The sequence below is a fragment of the Canis lupus genome, chromosome 28 (assembly GCF_011100685.1).
Source record: "Canis lupus familiaris isolate Mischka breed German Shepherd chromosome 28, alternate assembly UU_Cfam_GSD_1.0, whole genome shotgun sequence".
Taxonomy (NCBI): Eukaryota; Metazoa; Chordata; class Mammalia; order Carnivora; family Canidae; genus Canis; species Canis lupus.
Genome location: NC_049249.1, coordinates 36,581,336 through 36,600,561, shown reverse-complemented (window position 1 = coordinate 36,600,561; position 19,226 = coordinate 36,581,336). Strand labels below are relative to the sequence as shown.

The following is a 19,226-nucleotide window of genomic DNA, read 5'->3' as shown; positions in this document are numbered from 1 at the left end:
TTGGTGGGCTACTCTGGTCCCTAATAGCAGTGACCCGGGTGGCAGAAAGGACGAGCAGCTTCACTGTAACACCGTCTTCTCATTCCTGACTTTTCCTGATATTGGTAACTGCTCTCTGAAACTGCTTTGCTGACTTACCTGCAACTGCTAAGCCCCTAAAAATGAGGGTGACCCAGGCTTCAATTGGTCTGCTTCTCTTCTGTAGGTACGGTCACTCGCCAGGTGGCCTCAAAGTCATCATCTAAATGCTAATGGCACCCCACTCAGGACCTTCTAACACTACCTGTCTTCTGAACTTCAGGCTGAAATTTCCACTTGCTCCCGAACTTCTCCCTCCTCCGCCCTCCCAAGCACCTCATAATTCACTGGGCCCTGCATTTTCCATGGGGTCAACGTCTCCCCCGAGGGGGTGAGAATGGGTTCTCAGGGAAGGCAAAGAACATCTTAGACATTACACTGGCTTGCAGCCCTCTAAAGCATGCCCTCCCCTACAAAAGCTTGTTTCTTAGCATTTAATGTCTCTTAATTAAATGTAAATCTAATCTAATCCTCCTTAGGAGGGTGATAATGAAAACCAGGCTGAGAACCACGGAGCTAGTCCAGGACAGAGTGAGTGAGCCTCACCCCTAAACCCGGTTCTCGGTTCTCGCACTGAATCCTTCATCAATCCTTTAGCTCCACTCCAAAACCCTACAACTTTTCCTGATTCTTCATTTTCCTTCCCTCCCTGCATACAGTCTGGAACAGTGCACTTGACCAATCTCCAAAACATGCCCTAAATCCTTCATTTCTTTCTCTCTCCAAAGACCACCTGAGCCCTGGCCACGGCCTCTCCTCCCCAGACTATTCTGTGGGCTCTAACTCCAGTTCACGGTTTCTGCTTGGGCCCTGTGCTCTGAGCTGCCGACCAAACAGGTAGGTGAAAAGACAGATCAGTGATGCCACGTCTCTGTTTTGAAGTGTCCATCATTGGGGCACCTGTGTGGCTCAGTCGGCTAAGCATCAGACTCTTGATTTCACCTCAGGCCATGAACTCAGGGTCATGGGATTGAGCCCCGTGTCGAGCTGTGCACTCAGCAGGAGTCTGCTGGAGACTCTAGCTCCCTCTGCTGCAAACCCCACCCCATCTCTAAAATAAATAAATAAGGGACAATAAGGTGGCTCAGCGGTTGAGCGCCTCCCTTCGGCCCAGGGCGTGATCCCAGGGTTCTGGGATCAAGTCCCACGTCAGGCTCCCTGCATGGAGCCTGATTCTCCCTCTGCCTGTGTCTCTGCCTCTCTCTCACTGTGTGTCTCAAGAATAAATAAAAAAAAATCTTTAAAAATAATTAATACGTAAATAAAATATTTTTAAAACCATGAAAATAAAGTGTGCAACTTTCCACCTCAAAATAAAGCCCTGTTAAAACAGTAAAGCAGCCTTGTTTCTGCTCCTTCTACCCGAGAGCTTGGTGGCACCTGCTCTCTCTGGAACATTCTGGCATTGACTTACCACTTAGAGTTCAACTTAACTGCCACACCCCTGGGAGCCCTTCATTGAGAGCCAGATCTCAGGTATGACCCCCAGTCTATCACAGCCCCTGACTCAAATCATCTGAGCGATCCTCATCAACACCTGATACTTGCCAACTTGCTCCTTTTTTTTTTTTAAGATTTATTTATTTATTAATGAGAGACACACACACACAGAGAGGCAGAGACAGAGGCAGATGGAAAAGCAGGCTCCCTGTAGGGAGACCGGTGCAGGACTCGATCCCGGTACCCTGGGATCATGCCCTGGGCAGAAGGCAGGCACTCAACCACTGAGTCACCCAGGCACCTCTCTTATTTATTTATTTATTTTTTAGTTTGGAATAACATAAATTTTAGAATAGTTGTAGATTCATAGAAAAGTTGCACAGGGTTCCAGGCTACGCTCCTCACTCAGTTTCCCTGGTTGCTGTGGTACATTTGACTCCATCAAGGAACCAGCACTGCCTCATTGTTATTTTTTTTAAAGATTTATTTATTTGAGAGAGAGAAAGAGAGAGAGTGGGGGTGGGGAAGGAAGGGCAGAGGGAGCAAGAGGATCTCAAGCAGATGCCTTGCTGAGCATAGAACCCAACTCAAGCCTCAATCTCATCGCCCTGAGATCATGACCTGAGCCAAAATCAAGGGCCTGATACTTAACCGACTGAGCCACCGGTGCCCCTGCCTGACTGCTATGAACTAAAACCCCATGACCCACCCAGAGCTCACTGGTTTCCTCCTAACGTCCTTCTGCTGTTCCAGGACCTCACCGAGGACACCATGTCATTCACAGTCATCATGTCTTCTCAGGCCCCTTTGGCTGTGACAGTTTCTTAGATTTTTTTCTGTCTTTGAGGACCTTGATGGTTTTGAGAAGCCTGGCAGGTAGGTACTTTGCAGAAGGTCCCTCAATCTGGGTTTGTCTGAAGTTTTTCTCATGGTCAGACTCAGCTTTATTAATTTGCTCGTCAGTTTGTTTCTTGTCCATCCTTCCCAGATACCCCGAACTCTGAAATGCCTGGATCTCCTGGTGGCTGGGTCTGCTCTGCCTCCTTCTTTCTATGTCCCCAGAGCCAGAACCATACCTTTCCCATAATAAACCATCAATCGACAGGCACTGACACACGAGCAAGAATATATGCGCACATCACAATCCAAGCCGCGTGAAAAAGCGAAGTGAAATTTGCTCACATTACACAGCATCACACAAAAATCGCACATACATCTGTGCCTGAGGACATCACGCTGAGTTAAAGATGTTCACATGTAGTTAAGACAAAAGCTCTATCCTCTGTTTACTTGAGACTTCTTTCTGTCTTCTCTTGCAGCGAGGGTCAGCGTGCTTTTAGAAAAGTCTTTATTCACAGGCATCAAATTCTTTGCTATTTCCCTTAATATAGTGTGAGTTGCTGCAGGCCAGTTTTCAGCTCTACGTCTTCTGAAACGCTCATTGCAAAACATTATTTTCTCCACTTCAGGAATGAAGAAGCTGAAACTCCAGAATTAACGGGAGTCACCTGAGACGATGTGCCTTCTATGAGAGCCTGGATCCTGGGCCCTGGGGCTGATCCCTCTACATGTTCTGAGACCACCCACTGCCTCTTGGTTGGTTTTTTTTCCCCCCCTGGAGCAGCTGTGTGCCGAGGAGTTGCAATATTCACTTGAACATGATGCGTATCAAATAATCTCAGGTGGAGGAAAGGTGCACAAAACCCAGAGAAAAAACCCAGATGATGAGTACCGTGAAGGTATGAAAAAAAAAAATGAGGTCTGGAACAGAGAGATCTCAGCAACTGGAAGAGCATGAGTGATGTGAGGACAACAGGGAGGAGACCTAGCAAACCCGGTAAGCCGCGGCTGGACAGAGTGAACGCAGCGGTGGGACACACAGCCATACGCTGGCCAATGTTCATGGAAGGAAAACGAAGGTCACCCCAAGCAGTTTGTGGAAAGTGTAATTTCTGCAAATAGACTGCCAATTATAAAGGCTGGGAATTGGCAAACTTGAAAGCTTCATGCTATTTTTATCCCTTATTTGTTCTCCTTGTGGAGGATTTCCAGAAGATTGGAGACACCTCTGGATCCCCCTTTATCCCTACATCCATCCATTTGATAACAAGTTTGTGTGCAGCTCTCGTTAGTGAGGAGATCTGTCCTTGAATAGCTCAACTCTGAAGCAGAAATTGGTTTCCAAGAAGGTGGATCTAGAAATCTAAAGGGAAATCACTTGAAAAAAACAAAGACTCAAGAAAAGTGAAAATTCGGCACTGAGGCCGACCAGGATCTGTTTGTGTAAAAGAGATGTCACCATGTACTTGACACCCTCACGATAGGACTTAAAGTACGTTCTCTTGCTACCTACGGGGCTCAGTGCACCAACCACAGCTTCCCACAGCGCACTAACACAATCAAAAGTTTAATAAATAGGTAAATATTCTCTTTTTATGAGCAACAGAATTATTAAAACAATTAACAGAGAGAGAAAAGGAAGCACACCCCCGAAATGGCCAGGATACAGCACAGGGTGACACCTCGCCTGTTCGTCTCCCCTTCATCACAGCGATGCCACGTGACCAAGGGTGCAAAGCTCTGACCTTGCCTCCCAAACCTGTCAGCCTCGGACATGCTGTTCTGGGAGTCTGTGATCCTGACTTGTCCCTCACAGAACAAATCAGAACCCCACCAAGTAAACAGAGTCCCCCTTAAGTCTAGACTCAAGACTTTTAACGAGTCTCAAGGCAACTGCTGCAAAATCTGCCAGAAGCTTCATCATTTGGGGTCACAGCCAGGTGATCCTACCCAGTGGGTCCTTTAAGTAGCTGATCGGAGGCTGTTCTAAAGCAACCAGATTCTTCCTCCTCTTTCTCATGCCCAGAACCCTGAAATGCTCACAGCCCTGATGATGGCCTCACTCGGCCCAACCCTGGCACACTTGATGCTGCTTGTTGAAAGGGCGTGTTGTGCAGTGGACCCAGTCCACCGATGAGGAGGCCCACAGCTCCTCTATAGCCACTGGGGACCAGTTCACTGTCCCTCCAGAAAAGGGCTTTGGCTCTGACCCCCCGCAGCTCTGTAAATGAAACTGGAGCAACTAGGAGGGACTGCAGAGAACGGTCTCCCAGAATCTCAGGGGGTATGCAGCCATGGCTGGACCCCATCGCCCTCGCCCCCTCTGCAAGGAGGATGCTCTCCCAGGTCAGTGGCACTGCACTTAAATACAAAGGGGTTCCAGTCCACCCAGGCATGGTAGGGCCAGGATCTCCCAGGGAAGGAACACACTGAGTCACAACAGTTTACCACTTGCGGTTCACATGTTGGACTGCTGTCCATCCACTAACTGGAGTCACTGGATTGAGTGCTCAGTGCAGACAGCTGGCTGCACTGACCCCCCCCCCCCCCACCACCACCACCAAAGGCCACTCAGCTAACAATGGAGAGGAAGAGACCAGAGCCTCATGAGCCACTTGCTCTCCAGGCTCCCAAAGCTTGACCCCTGCATCCCCTTAACGCAAGAATGATATAGTAATGATAATCTGAGCTTGGGGAGGTCACTCCCTCCAGCCTTTGTGGAGAGGTACTCTGTGCTGGGCTCTTGGCATACACCACCATGAATCTTCCGAGACTGTTATTCACCCACAAGCAGCCCCGGGGAGGTCAAACCACTTTCCGACGGCCATCCAACTCCCAGGTGTGTTGAAAACAAAATATAACCTGCTGTGAAGGGGGCATGCTTCCCCACCTGCAAAGCAAGCTCCTTGTATGACCCTACCTTAGCAACCTGGGAAAGATGATCACGGGACCAGCATCCACTTCTCCATCCTGACTCTGACCAGGTGATTACAACAAATCAAACACAAAGAAGGTCTGTACCACTTCTTCAAATCTGCCATGGCGGGCATCTTCAATTATGTAAAACAAAACAAAACAACTCCTGCCCAGCCTCCAAGGATGGCATAAGAAATTTCCTTAGAAATTAGTATCAGGGATTTGGCTCAGGTCATAATCTCAGGGTCCTGGGATCTAGCCAAGCTAGAGTCTGGGCTCCCTCTACCCTCTCCCATGTATGTGCACCTGCTCTCTCTTTCAATAAATAAATAAAATCTTTTTAAAAAGGAAAAGAAGAAAGAAATTAGTGTCAGGAAAACACTAAAATACAGTGGGAGAAAGTCTGAACCGTTCTGATCAGACCCCAGGGATGATGGAACTCAACACTGTCCCTCATCTGGCTGGGCTTGGCCAGATTTGGAGGCAAAATGAGGTGCTTTACAACGTGCGGGGTTCCCATAGAGCTCCCTCCGGTCCACTCATCCCCCAATGATTCCCATCTATCCATGTGGTTACTTTAAGGTGTTGGGTTGTATGTATGGTTTCCTTAAGCTGGAGAACCACCCCAAATTCACTCTATAGACAGGATATAAATAACAAGTAGGGCATTTCCCTTCTCTCACGTTTTTTCTCAGTATTAGAAACTCACTTCATAATGCACCACATTTTGGAGACCTTAGGATCCAAGACAGAATACCGACTGTCTGACAAATGCTGCTCAGAAAAGCCAGGCCCTCGTGAATTACCGGCAGACCGTGTTTACCTCTGGGTGTCTCATAAAAGGGAAGCACTCCATTCTCTTTAAATCAAGCTTAATTCTCAAGTTTCATATCAAAAATAAAGCAATCGGCCCAATATTCAGCTTGACTCCTGTTTTCCATTTCCGAATCATCGGCAGGTTAATGGCTAATTAAAAATACCATCCACACAATAAGCTGCAGCTTCAGATGGGGATTGAGATGGCCGTTTACTTTAGCTGAGCAATAACATTCCTTCTGAAGAATCAAATCAGATTTCTGACCTCTTAATCCCCTGGAGGCTGAGCGAAGCTTCGAGGAGGCCAGCTCCCAGACTGCCACCTGTCCAACCCCTCTGCAGCCAGGACCAAGGTACAGAAAGTGCCCCATAGCAAATCCGAACTGGGGAGTGTCTGTGTTTTGGCCTCGGTCAAGGGAGCACAGCCTAACCAAACAGTCACCCACCTCTTTCAAACAGACATCCCGTCCCATTCCATCATGGGAGAAGAACTCACTCTAACCCTTTAGGATTTTTCTTTTCTTAATGCAAAGGACTTCTTCTTTTTTTTTTTTTTAATTGGAGTTCAATTTTCCAACATACAGCATATCACCCAGTGCTCACCCCATCAAGTGCCCCCTCCGTGCCCGTCACCGACCCTTTACGATTTGCTAGTTTTCACAGGAAACCTCAGGGATTTTTCCCTGAGCACAATGCATCAGGAAGAGAAGACAGGCCATCGAGAACAATCACAGAACAGGAGAGATAGGGGGGCTTCCTCTAATCGACTCTCCCCAAACTCAGCATCCCAGGCAGCCCCATGCTGCAAGGGCAACACATCAGACAGAATGGGCAAAGGCCCCGGCTGCTATGAAAAATAGATTGCATGCACAGAAAAGTGTTAAGTGCTAAAAAGCTGCCCAGATGGCCAGACAGCTAACATGCTCCTTCCCCTGCTGGGCACGCTTAATATTTATATTTACAAATATTTGCACTTAGCACTGCCTGTCCCTTGCTCAGGTCCTCTGTATCATTGACACGGAGCTGCAGGGCAGTGGGTCTTCTGCACGAGAGTGACTCAGAGCATCTCTGATACAGCGATAGAGGAAAGAGACTTTCGGCTTTTGTTTTTGAGTCATTAGAATCCAGTGAACTGAAAAGACCGAGCTGTCAGCGTTCATTTTCTTCCTAAATCAACCAAACTGTAGGATAACACGAAATATTTCACTTTACAGTATAATTTGTATCTTCCATTCACTTGCAGCTCTGGGAATCTGACAGGTACAGTATTAAGTAAAAACCCTCCCGGGAAGTCTCAGTGGAAAAGGTAACAGGAGCAAGAGACCAGCCTCCCTGCAGGTTCGAGACGCCGGCCCCGCCGGGACCAACGGGCATCAGCCTCACACGTCCGTGGTCAGTTTAGGACAACTTTCAATTCAGGAAATCATTAACAGATCTTCAAGAGAGTAAGAAGTATTATTTTGTTCACTGGATACCTGTACCTGGAATTATTTCCTTGTGGACCCAAATATAAACTGGCGAACAGGATTTTATTCCTGGAAAAGCATTGCTACAAACATATCACGGACTTTAATGGTTGACTTCGTAATAAGACAGTATTTTGCACTGACCATCTTCCAGTTGGGTGGTTTCTGTCTGACGAGCACCTGCTCTGGGCCAGGCAGGGTCTTGGGCACGGACCAGCCACCGCAATGACAAGGGGCGATTCCCCCTACCACGGCATCAAAGATCCACACACAGGTGTACAGAATTCCATAAAAATAGAGCAAGCAAGGGAAATAGAAAAGCATCTTCTATGAACAAACATGTACAGAAGATGCCACAATCCTGTTGACATTTTGATTCTACGGAGAAATGATATTAAATTTTATTATCATTTCCTTATTAGTCTGAAAATGTATTACATATGTGATCTTTTAAAAATTTAAATATTCCACTCTCGGGGGGAGGGAAATCATAATAAAGTTATTGTTCAATTTTATTTCTGATCTCCTGTCCAGAAAACAGCCAGAGTATGGTAATGAATGGTGTGACTCCATGTTCTGTCTTCAAGATGATTTTATTTCAGAGGTTCCCCTATGGAGAGAATCTGTAACATCAGCCTCCCTTTCTATCAGGACAGTTACCATGCTGGTTACAACCAACTCCCCAGCAGGAAGTCTGCTCCGTTTCTTTGTGCAAGTGTCTTTGAAGATTTTTTTTTTTAAGAAAAAAATTTAAATAAAAATGTTTAATGTCAACCAACAAAACCACTATTGAGAGAGAGAGAGAAAGGGAGGGAGGGAGAGAGAGAAAGCAGTCACTGAATAAGAAAACATATCTGTAACATGCTTATCTGAAACAAAGTTCTTATCCTGTATGGACAGAAAGTGGGATAAGGCATAAATATTCAGAAAAAAGGGGTTACTATCCAAAATATATATAAAGAACTCATATAACTCAGTCACAAATAACAATCCAGTTGTAAAAACAGGCCTTTTTCCAAAGAAGTGACGTTCTTCCAAAGAAGACAAACAAATGGCCAACAGGTATGTGAAAAGATGCTCAACATCGCTCATCATCAGGGAAACACAAATCAAACTACAGTGAAATAAATATCACCTTGCATCTGTTAGAATGGATATTATCAAAAATATAAGAGACAAATACTGGTGAGTTTGTGGTGAGCCTGGGATCTAAATTCATGTCAGTGTGACCCTAACCCCACACCCTCCTTGCTCCTAAGGCTGGCTCTGCAAGCTGGAGCACCTGACAGGGCACCTTGGAGGAAACTGCCTCCAGTTCACAGGTGCTTCCTCAGTAAGAGAAAGGTCATCCCCAGCATCTTCAGGGGATGGCCACTGGCGTTTATTGTAAGGGATGCTATCTTTGCTGGGGTCCTACAACAGGGAGGGGTGGCTGAGAAATGTGTCAATAAAGAGAAGATCACCGAAATGAATCACATATATTTCTATTAATGATTTAATATCACTGAAACTCAGTTTTTTCTATCTACAAAATGTGGTTATTATTGACATTTTTTAATTGAATGATTCTTTGAAGGGGGCCATCCTGCACCTAGAAGGATGTTTAGCAGCATCCCTGGTGTCCACGCACTAGATGTCAGCAGCCTTCATTCCCCCAGGAGTGAAGCAACAAATGTGTCTGTACCCTGCCACGTTCTGGGGCGTGGCTGCGGGGAGACAACAAAATCCCCCATGGTTGAGAACCACGAGAAAGGTACCAAGACCATGCCAGCAACTCAGCAGGCATTCAATTGACCTTGGCTGTCTCCTCCTCCTCCCATCCTAGCCTTACAATAAAAGTTTACCAGCACAGGGTCTTACATTGCACATGATTTCTTCAAAGTCCCAGGAGCGCTGGAGGTAAACATTTAGGACGGCAGGGTCTGGAGATTGACCTTAATAAAATGTATTTCCTCCATTTTGTCTTGCGCATCGAGAGAAGTTTCATGCATCAAACAGAGAGCGCACTTGGCTTCATTTCTTATAAAGTGAAGTACGTCCTCCAGGATTAAGTGCCAGCAGACGGCCTCATCAACACCAGCCACGAGCTCGCAGCAAGGTGTGCACCAGCTCTGAGAATTCTTAAACAGACTTTGCCCTTTCAAAACTTTCCTCTGAAGTCAGCTTCCCTAAATGAGAGTCCTGGCTAAGAGCTCTTCATCACTGCCATTCCTTTGAGAGTAGTTTGAGTTTTCATCTCTGAATTAAATAAAGAGGCAATCTGAATAAAACCCAACTGGATAAAAGATCTATGTTACGTGCAATAAATTGGTTATAAATAACCAGGTAAGATCTGGAATTATTTGCTTTAATTTCAGGCCAAGCTTAATTATTAAGCACAGAGCAAAAGCACGCATGCCAGAGAATAACTATATGGAAAATACGAAAATAATTTATGGAAATGCCATAGTATTTAATTTGGTAGCAAAGTATCATGCAGGTGGGGTCCTCTTCCTGCTGGGGGATCCAGGGTGCCATTAATAGATTGGAATCCATCTCCGTCTTGAAATCCCATTGCCGAAGATGGCCAACTCAGCCCCAGGGAAACACCTCATGTGTTTCTCCAGGAGACTTGACAGAAATGTGCTCAGGTCTACACTGGCTTAGCCCAAACAAGGAGGCAGGCGTGTGCCTCTGTGTGTGCAAACCGGGGTCTGACCAGCAAAACATCTCAGGTTAGGCCAATTGCTGTGGAGAGCATCAAGGTTCAAAGACCGACATTATTACATGTGTGAGCTGGGTAAGACGTGGCCATGCTGAGCTCTGGGGAAATTTTCATTCCAGAATATTTTCATTATACTGACTTTGAATTCCAATTTCTTCCCTGCAGAACAATATTTACTTTTTTTTCCTGTGGTCCTCAGCAAGTGTGTTGTGACGGTGTTTATGTCAACAGCGCCGTGTACAGTTTCAAAGGGAAAAAATGATTCTTAGGGTGTGCTTAAAATCTTCAAGCCATTGGATATGCAAAACCTCAGTAGGAAACCAGGAAGTTGAAAAAATAAATTAAATTAAAAGTAACAACATCAACTAAAACCCCAGGCTTCAAAGGAAAGAAAAAAAGATGTTGAGGAGAAATAATCCAACAGTCTCTTGAGCCCCAAATGCTTTATATCTGTGCTTTCAACTTGCAAAAAGATTTCAGCTGTGTGCCCTTCCAAGAGAGAGGTGTTTCCTGAAGAGGAGATTGAGCAGGAAAACAGTCCCCCCAGACTCGACCACGTTCAGCTAGCTGGTGTCTTAACCCCTGAGGCAGATTCCCAGCGAGTGGGGACCTCTCCACCTCTCTTTCTTTTGCCCTAAGGCAAATGGCACATTTGTTCTGCTCTGAGCCCAAGGCACAGTGCTAGCAAGGACAAAAATCCTTCCACGGCAATGGAACCAAATGGCGCTGTCCCTGCAAACAGCCTAGCCTGCAAATTTGCTTTCTGAGCATTATCATGATTTATCCTTAAGAAGCCTGGCATCTCAAAGGTAGAAATACCTTTCTAAGGCTTAAGGCGCTTTCTTGTCCTGACTACACGCCAAATTAATTTTGGCAGAAACATCCATGAGCTTGCCATCTTGGACTCTGATACATCTGATGGATACTGCTCCTGAGTGGGGGAAATGTGCTGTATTTAAACGGAGAGAAATGACTACGTTATAAAAATATGCATGGGAAATTTACCGCACGCAAGGAGCCACATGCGATTATGAGTGTGTGAATATGTTAGGCTGGTGGAAACGTAATGGACTGAGGCAAACGCAACCTGGTCACAAGACTCCTGAATCACAGGGAAGAGAAGGAGGAATGGAAGAGGCCACATTGAAATGCACCGACGCTGTAGCGGACAGAAAACTGATGAAAAACGCAGACTGTACAAGCATCAGCCTGGACTGTCCTGGGACAGGCCATGATCAAAAACATGACCTAGACCCATCAAAAAAGTAGCAATGATGATCTCAAAAATTCCGAGTAGAGACACAGTTTCAGGGTTTCTAAGGACAAATATAAGATTAACTTGATTCCAGGTAAAATAAAACCAGGCCATCATTTCTGACCGATGGTCTTCAATGTTTAAATGGTCAACAATTAGACAAGACTATATTTGGCAAGTCAGCAAAATCCTCTGTATTTGATAAGCTAGTCTTTCAGACAGGTCCAATTATGACCGGGCTCTGGTACGGCCAATATATGCCAACTGGCAACATCCTAAGCATTTCAAACTTGAAATGATAATCTCTTCCATTTACTGCGGGCAGAATTTTGAGTTCTCATCTGGTTCCTTAACTGTGATATTCTCTGGCTTGATGTGTCATTTGAGGATCTACATCATAAATTGTCAGTCTCCCCTGACAAATTGCAAGGAACTCTTTTATCACCGAGTGACGATTTTGCAACCCGTTATATTTTCCTTTTTGCTTTGTCTTCCAGGCAGTTTCGCGTCTCTTGGCTTCTAGAGAGTTTCATGTTTTCTCTATGGTTTTCCATGCTCTATTCTATTTTCAGGGTCTACAAACCTTTCCTTGTAAAACGGACCAAGTCTCATATGAAAGTATGTAGGATATAAACCACAAATCACAAAGAGGCCCCAGCTTAATGTGTAAGAAAGCAAGAAACGCAAGATACCAAATCAGTGATAATACAGAGGAACACTTAAAAATGATGCATCATCACTATTTATGACCTAAGCTATGAATGACCTGAGGGTCAAAATGTTGGTTTCATTTATTTTTTTATCCTGAGAGAGGGACACAAGCAACAAGGCCTAGTGAGAATCCAAATCGGGGTAGTTGAATTTCTTTTTTAAATTCAGTTGCAAGATTGACTGAACGGTTGACAAATGTGGAAAGGGTTTTGTTGCATGTTATACACATTATATGAGTTAGAAAGTCTAAATTTTCAAAATCTGAAAATTAAACTCACCACTGCCCTTTTTTCCACCCCGGGTGGACTATAGAAATGCCTTTCCCAAGTGAAATTATGGCAGTTAACAACAAATGCTTTCTTCAAGGTGAAAAAGGAATTCAGTCAAACCAATGAGTACATTCACTGCCTCCGAGAACACTCCCATGCCTTAAAATTCTAGCTTGGGATTTTTAGTGTACAAACACACTACTGGGATGAATTGAAGTCCTAAGACTAAAAGAGAGACACAGAAACTCAAACAAGTGGTCACCCTTCTCCTAACAACCAAAGAGAACTCTATGATAGCCACACAGCATGAGTCCTCAATATTAGACTCTGCTGTGCACACCACGAAGAATAAATCCAAAAAGGTTGGCTAATATGAGCTCAAGGATGGATACCAGTACTTAAAGGCTAACAGAGAAGGTCTCTGCTTCCAATATAGCCTCAGATCTTACATGGAGACTTAGCCTTTCCTTGCCTCGGGGAAGATTATAAAGCACTTCTGGATGATAACACGGAAGCACACTTCTACTATATCTGAACCGTGCTTATCTTAAATGTCATCTTACCATCTGGCACTGTCATATCTGAGAGCAGAGCTGTAATGTCAGGCCATCACCAGTCCGTTGCTGTTCTGAACACAGCAATCAAGTAACTCCTGTCCTTGGGACTTTCACTGGATCTTAGAACTTTGATTCCTGATTTACAAGTGGTTGCTCTAGAACTGATGGGCACCATCTTTAATTACATTTGACAAGCCCCATGTCTACATTTGCAGACACAAAGCTGAACAAGCACACAAACATTTAAGAGACCGCAGGGGCTGAGTCTGTCAATTTCTAAGCTGTGGATGGTAAAACTGCACGTCCAGCTGTGCCATTAAAACATAAATACGGAACTGCGGGAGCTTCTGGGAATCACTGCTTATCCTATGGATGCAAGGAGGTCTCTGACACATGCCAGGAAGAGGAAGAGCATGGAAGTCTGGCAACGGAGAAGGTATTGAGCTGTCAAATTACAGGTTTTTTAAAAAGACAAATATAGGGGATCCCTGGGTGGCTCAGCAGTTTAGTGCCTGCCTTTGGCCTAGGGCGTGACCCTGGAGACCCGGGATCAAGTCCAACGTCGGGCTCCCTGCATGGAGCCTGCGTATCCCTCTGCCTCTGTCTCTGCCCCTCCTCCATCTCTCTCTCTCTCTCTCTGTGTCTATCATGAATAAATAAATAAAATCTTTAAAGAAAAAGACAAACATAGATAACATCACAGAAACAATGCTATGTGGTATCTATGTAATTTCTACAGGGAATTATTTTATTTCAATATTAGTGAGCTTTTGTTCTTCTAGAAGTTTACAGCAGCAAAATTCCATGAATTTCGGCAATAAATGATATCCTCTTTAGCAGCATAAACTTTCCACGGGGAAGAAAGCTAGGTAAGAACACTTTGACTTCTGTGCTTAACATCCACTCGGATAAGTAACAAATCTCTCAGGAAAGGTACACTTGAAAGAACACCAGGGTTAAATACAACAACATACTCTTTGAAAAGCAGGAGATATGCAAGGAAGCAGGATGCTTTAGAGAGTGGGCTCTGGATTTAAATACTGGCCCTGTCACTTGCCAGCCCTGTATCTTTGGGCAAGTTACCAAACCTCCACGCTTTAATCTCCCCATCTGTAAAATGGGCATAAAACCCCAGCTGTCTCAGAGTGCTGCTGTGGGAATCACGGCACGATTACTGTACTCTCCCCACGACAGCGCCTGGCACACAGAAAGCGCGCCAAATGCTCATCTGCAGTCCTAGGAGGCAAACACATAACACATCACAAAGAATGACTGGATTCAATGAACAAGGAAATAAAATCTTCGTTCTGAGCCTGGCAGTTAAGCAAGAACATTAAAGAAAACTGAAGAGTCACTAACCTAGATGCCTTGAGATAGCTTGAGGTTTTAGCTAGTTGCTGGTGCACAGGTAATACCTTTTCCTGCCAAACCCAACTGATGCGGCTTCTAAAAACCAGTATTATTTACTCAAGAGAGGGGACAGCATTCGGGGGCAGTGGGATTCCAGAGTGAAGACTACAATCACTGCTGCCCGAACTTGGGCGTCCACGCCTCCTTTGTGGCTTCCTCCTCTGCTACCCACATTGGCTTGGGGACCTGTTCCTACGGAATGTGGCAAGTGCGATGGGAACCCAGAGGGGTCTGAGCCTCACACAGCCAGAATCTCCGCAAATCAAAGGGCTTTGGCTTGGTACCAACAAGCTCCAATGCACACGTCCACGTACACACACGCACACACAAGTATACACATACGCACACAAACGCTGCTCATCTTAGAAAGCTCTGCCAGAAGCAGCAGTATCAGCAGGATGGCTCGGCCTCAGAGTACTAGGATTTTAGATTAGATGGCTCCGTACTACATTTTATGTACAACATAAAATAAACCATAGGGATTTTATATTCAGGGTCTGTCCCTTATCAAGCTGTCTCTTGAAACTGCAGCCTCTGTGTACCCTGAGCAACAGAACAGGATGGACTCCCCGCTCCAGACTCGAATTCTATTATCACCTACACCAGACTTTATCCTCAGAAGTGGCCATCAGATCCCTTGCTAGATCGTGGCTTCTCCCTCGTAGATGGCTCCTTGCCCCCAAAACTCTCCTCCCTATGGCGAGATGCAAAGGTTTGGGTCCCAGATGCCACCACACATCTACATCTCTGTCCTGCATCCAGGCGCTATAGACGTGCACTAGGGAGTAGGGACACAGGGACAAGGCTGGCTTGATGTGCAGGGAACACGCAGTTCTGGAGACCACAGGTCAAGCTACCTTCTCACTGTAGAAACAGTGGAACATATCAGGAGAAGCTGGATCAAATATCCAGAGAAGGAGACTCTGAGCACGGTGCTCCACACTTTGAGCCAAAGGCCATATGGCTTTCACGTCCATGTGGTTCTGAAGTCATACTCAGATAGTTCACAAAATAAAAGGAAGAGGGAAGGAAGCAATCATCATGTGAGAACTGAAAACAGATACTCACTCATTATAAAATAGCATAAATCAATAGTGGGGCTGTGCCTTCCTTCACAGCTTACCCCATGGGAACCCGGGGATCAGAGGCACGAGTCCAACAACTTGAAATGTGAATCACATCTGACCTTTAAGGGAGCAGCACCCCACTGCCCCATCCCAGGGATGTGGAATGGATAGGCTGGGTACCAGGCCACGGCTACTCCGTCAGAGAGATGCAGGGCAAGTTCACATGTGGCGTCACAAGGCAGAGAACAGACTCCACACCCACCACCTCCCGCACTCTGCACCAGGCCTGCCTTTCACTCTGGTCAGCATTACAACCAGCTCTGTGGCTTCCTTAATGATGTGGCAAGCCATCGTTTGCTGCATCAAGGACGATGCGAATCAAAACTATAATGAGACACACTACACATCGATCACCAGGGCTAAAATGCAAAATAGTGGTCATGGCAAATTCTGGCGTGGATGCAGAAAAACTGGATCACTGTCACCTTGCTAGTGAGAATGTAAGATGGTACAGACACAGTCTGGCAGTTTCTAAAAACCTAAAAATGTAGAGAGCATGCAACCCTGCATACCTACCCCAGGGCACTCATGCCAAAGAAAGGAACTTATTATGTTCACAAAAAAAACTCTATATGCGAATGTTCATGGCAGCTTTATTTCTAATAGCCCCAAACTGGAAAGAGCCCAGATGTCCTTCAGCAGGTGAATAGTTAGACCAGCTGTGATACATCCATACCATGGAATGCCTCTCAGCCTCTCAGTAATCAAAAGGAGCAAACTACTGATACTTTCAACAACCTGAATGAATCTCCAGGGAATTCAGCAGCGTGAAAAAAGCCAACCCTAAAATGTTATCTTTGATGTGATGCATAATACATCGCATTTGAAATGACAAAAATTTTACAAGTGGAGAAAAAATTAGTGCCCGGGTTTAGAGAGGGGAGAGGTGGAGGGGCAAGGAGGCGGTGCTATAGATGGGCGGCAAGAGGGGCCCTTGTGGTGGCGGGGTCCAGAAGCAGCGCCACGGACAAGCACGATTACAACAGGAGGATCTGGGTAACATCTGTGAATTCCATCAATGCCGAGCCCCTGGGTGCAGAACGGTGTTCTAGTTTTGCAAAACGTTGCCACTAAGGGAACTTGGGTAAAGTGTATACAGATCTCTCTGTATTTCCTTTTATAACCGCAATGCCTATGAATCTACAATTATCTCCATAAAAAAATGCAATAAGAAAGAAGGAAAAAAAAATTAAAAAGGAGGTCAATGGGAATTTCTTCCAGGAATCATATGCGATTGAGAACAGACGATCATTGTTGGTGCTTTCAGAAATTATAAAACACAAGCCCTGGAAAGTTACCCAACAGCCTACACAGGGAAAGGATAAACAAGGCACAAGATTAATATTTAATAAGTATGAAGAAAATGCTCACTTTTTAAAGCTGAAATAGGACAAATGCAAACACCGTTCAAGAACCTAGACAGAGTGAAAATCACTTGGGCTAATAAACACATGTGGTTACAAGATGGCACATTGATGGCAAACCGTCCTCTTGACAGAGGATGCCCCGGACCTACGCTAAGGGGGGCTTGGGCTCAGCTCTGTATCTCTCCAGGATGCAAAGCCCTGCGCCGGCGTAAGGAAACCACCCAATCTCCAGGTCTGTTTCTCCCAATAACTGTTTGCATCACAGAGTGGGGAGGATGTGTTCACTATCGGAGAGCCCCCACGGTATCCAGGCAACACCACTGTTCCCACCAGGCACGAATCAGACGCCTTGTAAAAAGGTGGGAGCTTTTCTCCCTCTACTCACTTATTCTGCATCATGTTCATTATCACCCAGTCGAAAGGGTAGACGTTCTTCCCAATGAGGTTCTTAAACATGATGAATGTTTCCATCAGGAAATCCTGAAATAAAAAAACAGAACATTGCAACAGCCCACCAAGAGAGGGAGAAAACCAATCCCCTCTTGAGTAATTACAAAAAAAAAATGACCTCTTTTTTTTTTTTTTTAAGCTGAATGAAAACATTCTAAAAAGTAATGAAGATATATCACAGGAGCTTTTTTTTCTTCCCGTTTGTCAGAGCACCTCCTGTTTGTGATAGCTTTCTCAGGGATATATTCAGAAACAGTACCTGGGTAGGTCTCTGTAATAGCCATCATAGATCTCCAGGTTACAAATGTGCGTTCTTTCTGCTGATAGGAATAGGTACTTTTTGCGCATATAACATGTAAGGTTTACTCTAAATACATTTTTCATTATGAGCAGGGCCCATCAGGCTATCAAGTATTAATAGCCATTCTTTTTTCTTATGTAATTGAGAAACGGCAAAAAAAAAAAAAAAGGATTCAAGTGGGAGCTCCTGACCATCAGCACCAGGTCAGTTCACCATACCCAACTGAGCCTGTGGTCATGTGGCCACTTTCACAGGGCAGCTCCGACCCCATGAACTACTCAGTTATGCCTGTGCCACCTTGGACATGACCCGCTGTACTCCATGGTAATCCTCCACTGTGCTACCCTGCTTCCACGTTGATAACTCTGCTCGAGGCCTAAGGAAGAGGTACCCCGGTTCCTAGGGGCTCCAGCCTCTGCCTGGCAAAATTAGGAGAATTTCTTCAACCTGATGGCTTGGCGCTTGCTCTGAGCTGACCAGGACAAAATCAGCAATTATCCTGAAAAGCACACCTCCCCGGTAGTCCACACGCTCCCTCAAGTTGTGCGGCAGGCAGGGGAAAAGCACCAGGGACTCCACTTAGAAAAATGAGGCTGTGGCCAGAGGTTGCCAAATGAGTGGATATTTCTCATTTCTTTAATCTATGGAATCATAATTAGGTGCAATGGCTGTGAAGCCCAAGGTGGCATTCAGAATTTAAGCAGCCAAGGAAGCAACTCCCAGCAAAGTCCTAAACAAGCGCTTCTTGCAAAAAGGAGCAAGTTAAACTCGGTGGCATCAATAAGCTGAGGTGCCAAGGGAAATACTTCCTTGGCAACCTTACCAGCAGTGCCACGTCCTGGCAGGTCATGCCTACTGTGTGCGCCCTCCCATGAATAAAACCTCAGGGAGCAACGGTGACCCCCTTTTTACAACAGACACTCCCAGGCAAGACGAGAATCAGGACCGGGACCTCTTCAAGAGGGAAGAGTCCGCCCCGTGTCCTCCAGACTATGCTCGCCCGTGCTGTGACCACCAAACCTCGAGTTCACACCAGGCAGGAGTGCTCCGGGCCCCGGACACAAGAACAGGGTCTCTCTCCCCAGGCTAATAACTGCAATCCATATTTCCCCACTTAGGTTTTCCCACTTTGTCTAGAGTTTCACATTTTAATGACCAGGTTGCATATTTGGCCGGCTGAGTGCCATAATTTGGCCACATCTCTATTTGCATGAAATTGCTGGCTTTCTTGCTGATCACTCCTCAAAGCCTAATAATTGAGATACAGGGTCTGGGTTTTATTATTCTGGAAGAGAAGCATATTTTCCCAACTCCCTGATTTTTTTTTTTCTAGGAAACACAGTCCCATCCTTCATTAGTATGGCTCAGCTGTTAAATTTCAGTACTTTGCTGATCAGACAAAATGTTGCATATTGTGGAAGATGAGGTTTTGCAAGGCGTCCTTGTCCGTCTGCATAATTTGCTAGCCAAGCCGATGGCTCCCGCCACGGCCGATGAGGCTTAGCAGACTATTACGCTG

General features: G+C 45.5%; 1 protein-coding gene across 2 annotated transcripts in view; it reads right to left on the bottom strand.

Annotated features, from left to right (window-relative positions):
- Positions 1–19,226, bottom strand: part of DOCK1 (dedicator of cytokinesis 1) — a 493,779-nt gene that overhangs the window by 158,561 nt on the left and 315,992 nt on the right. For both annotated transcript variants that reach the window (XM_038579104.1, XM_038579105.1), the window contains exon 29: positions 17,342–17,436. In XM_038579104.1, coding sequence (XP_038435032.1) covers positions 17,342–17,436 — 95 coding nt within the window. The remainder of the gene's footprint in view (positions 1–17,341; positions 17,437–19,226) is intronic.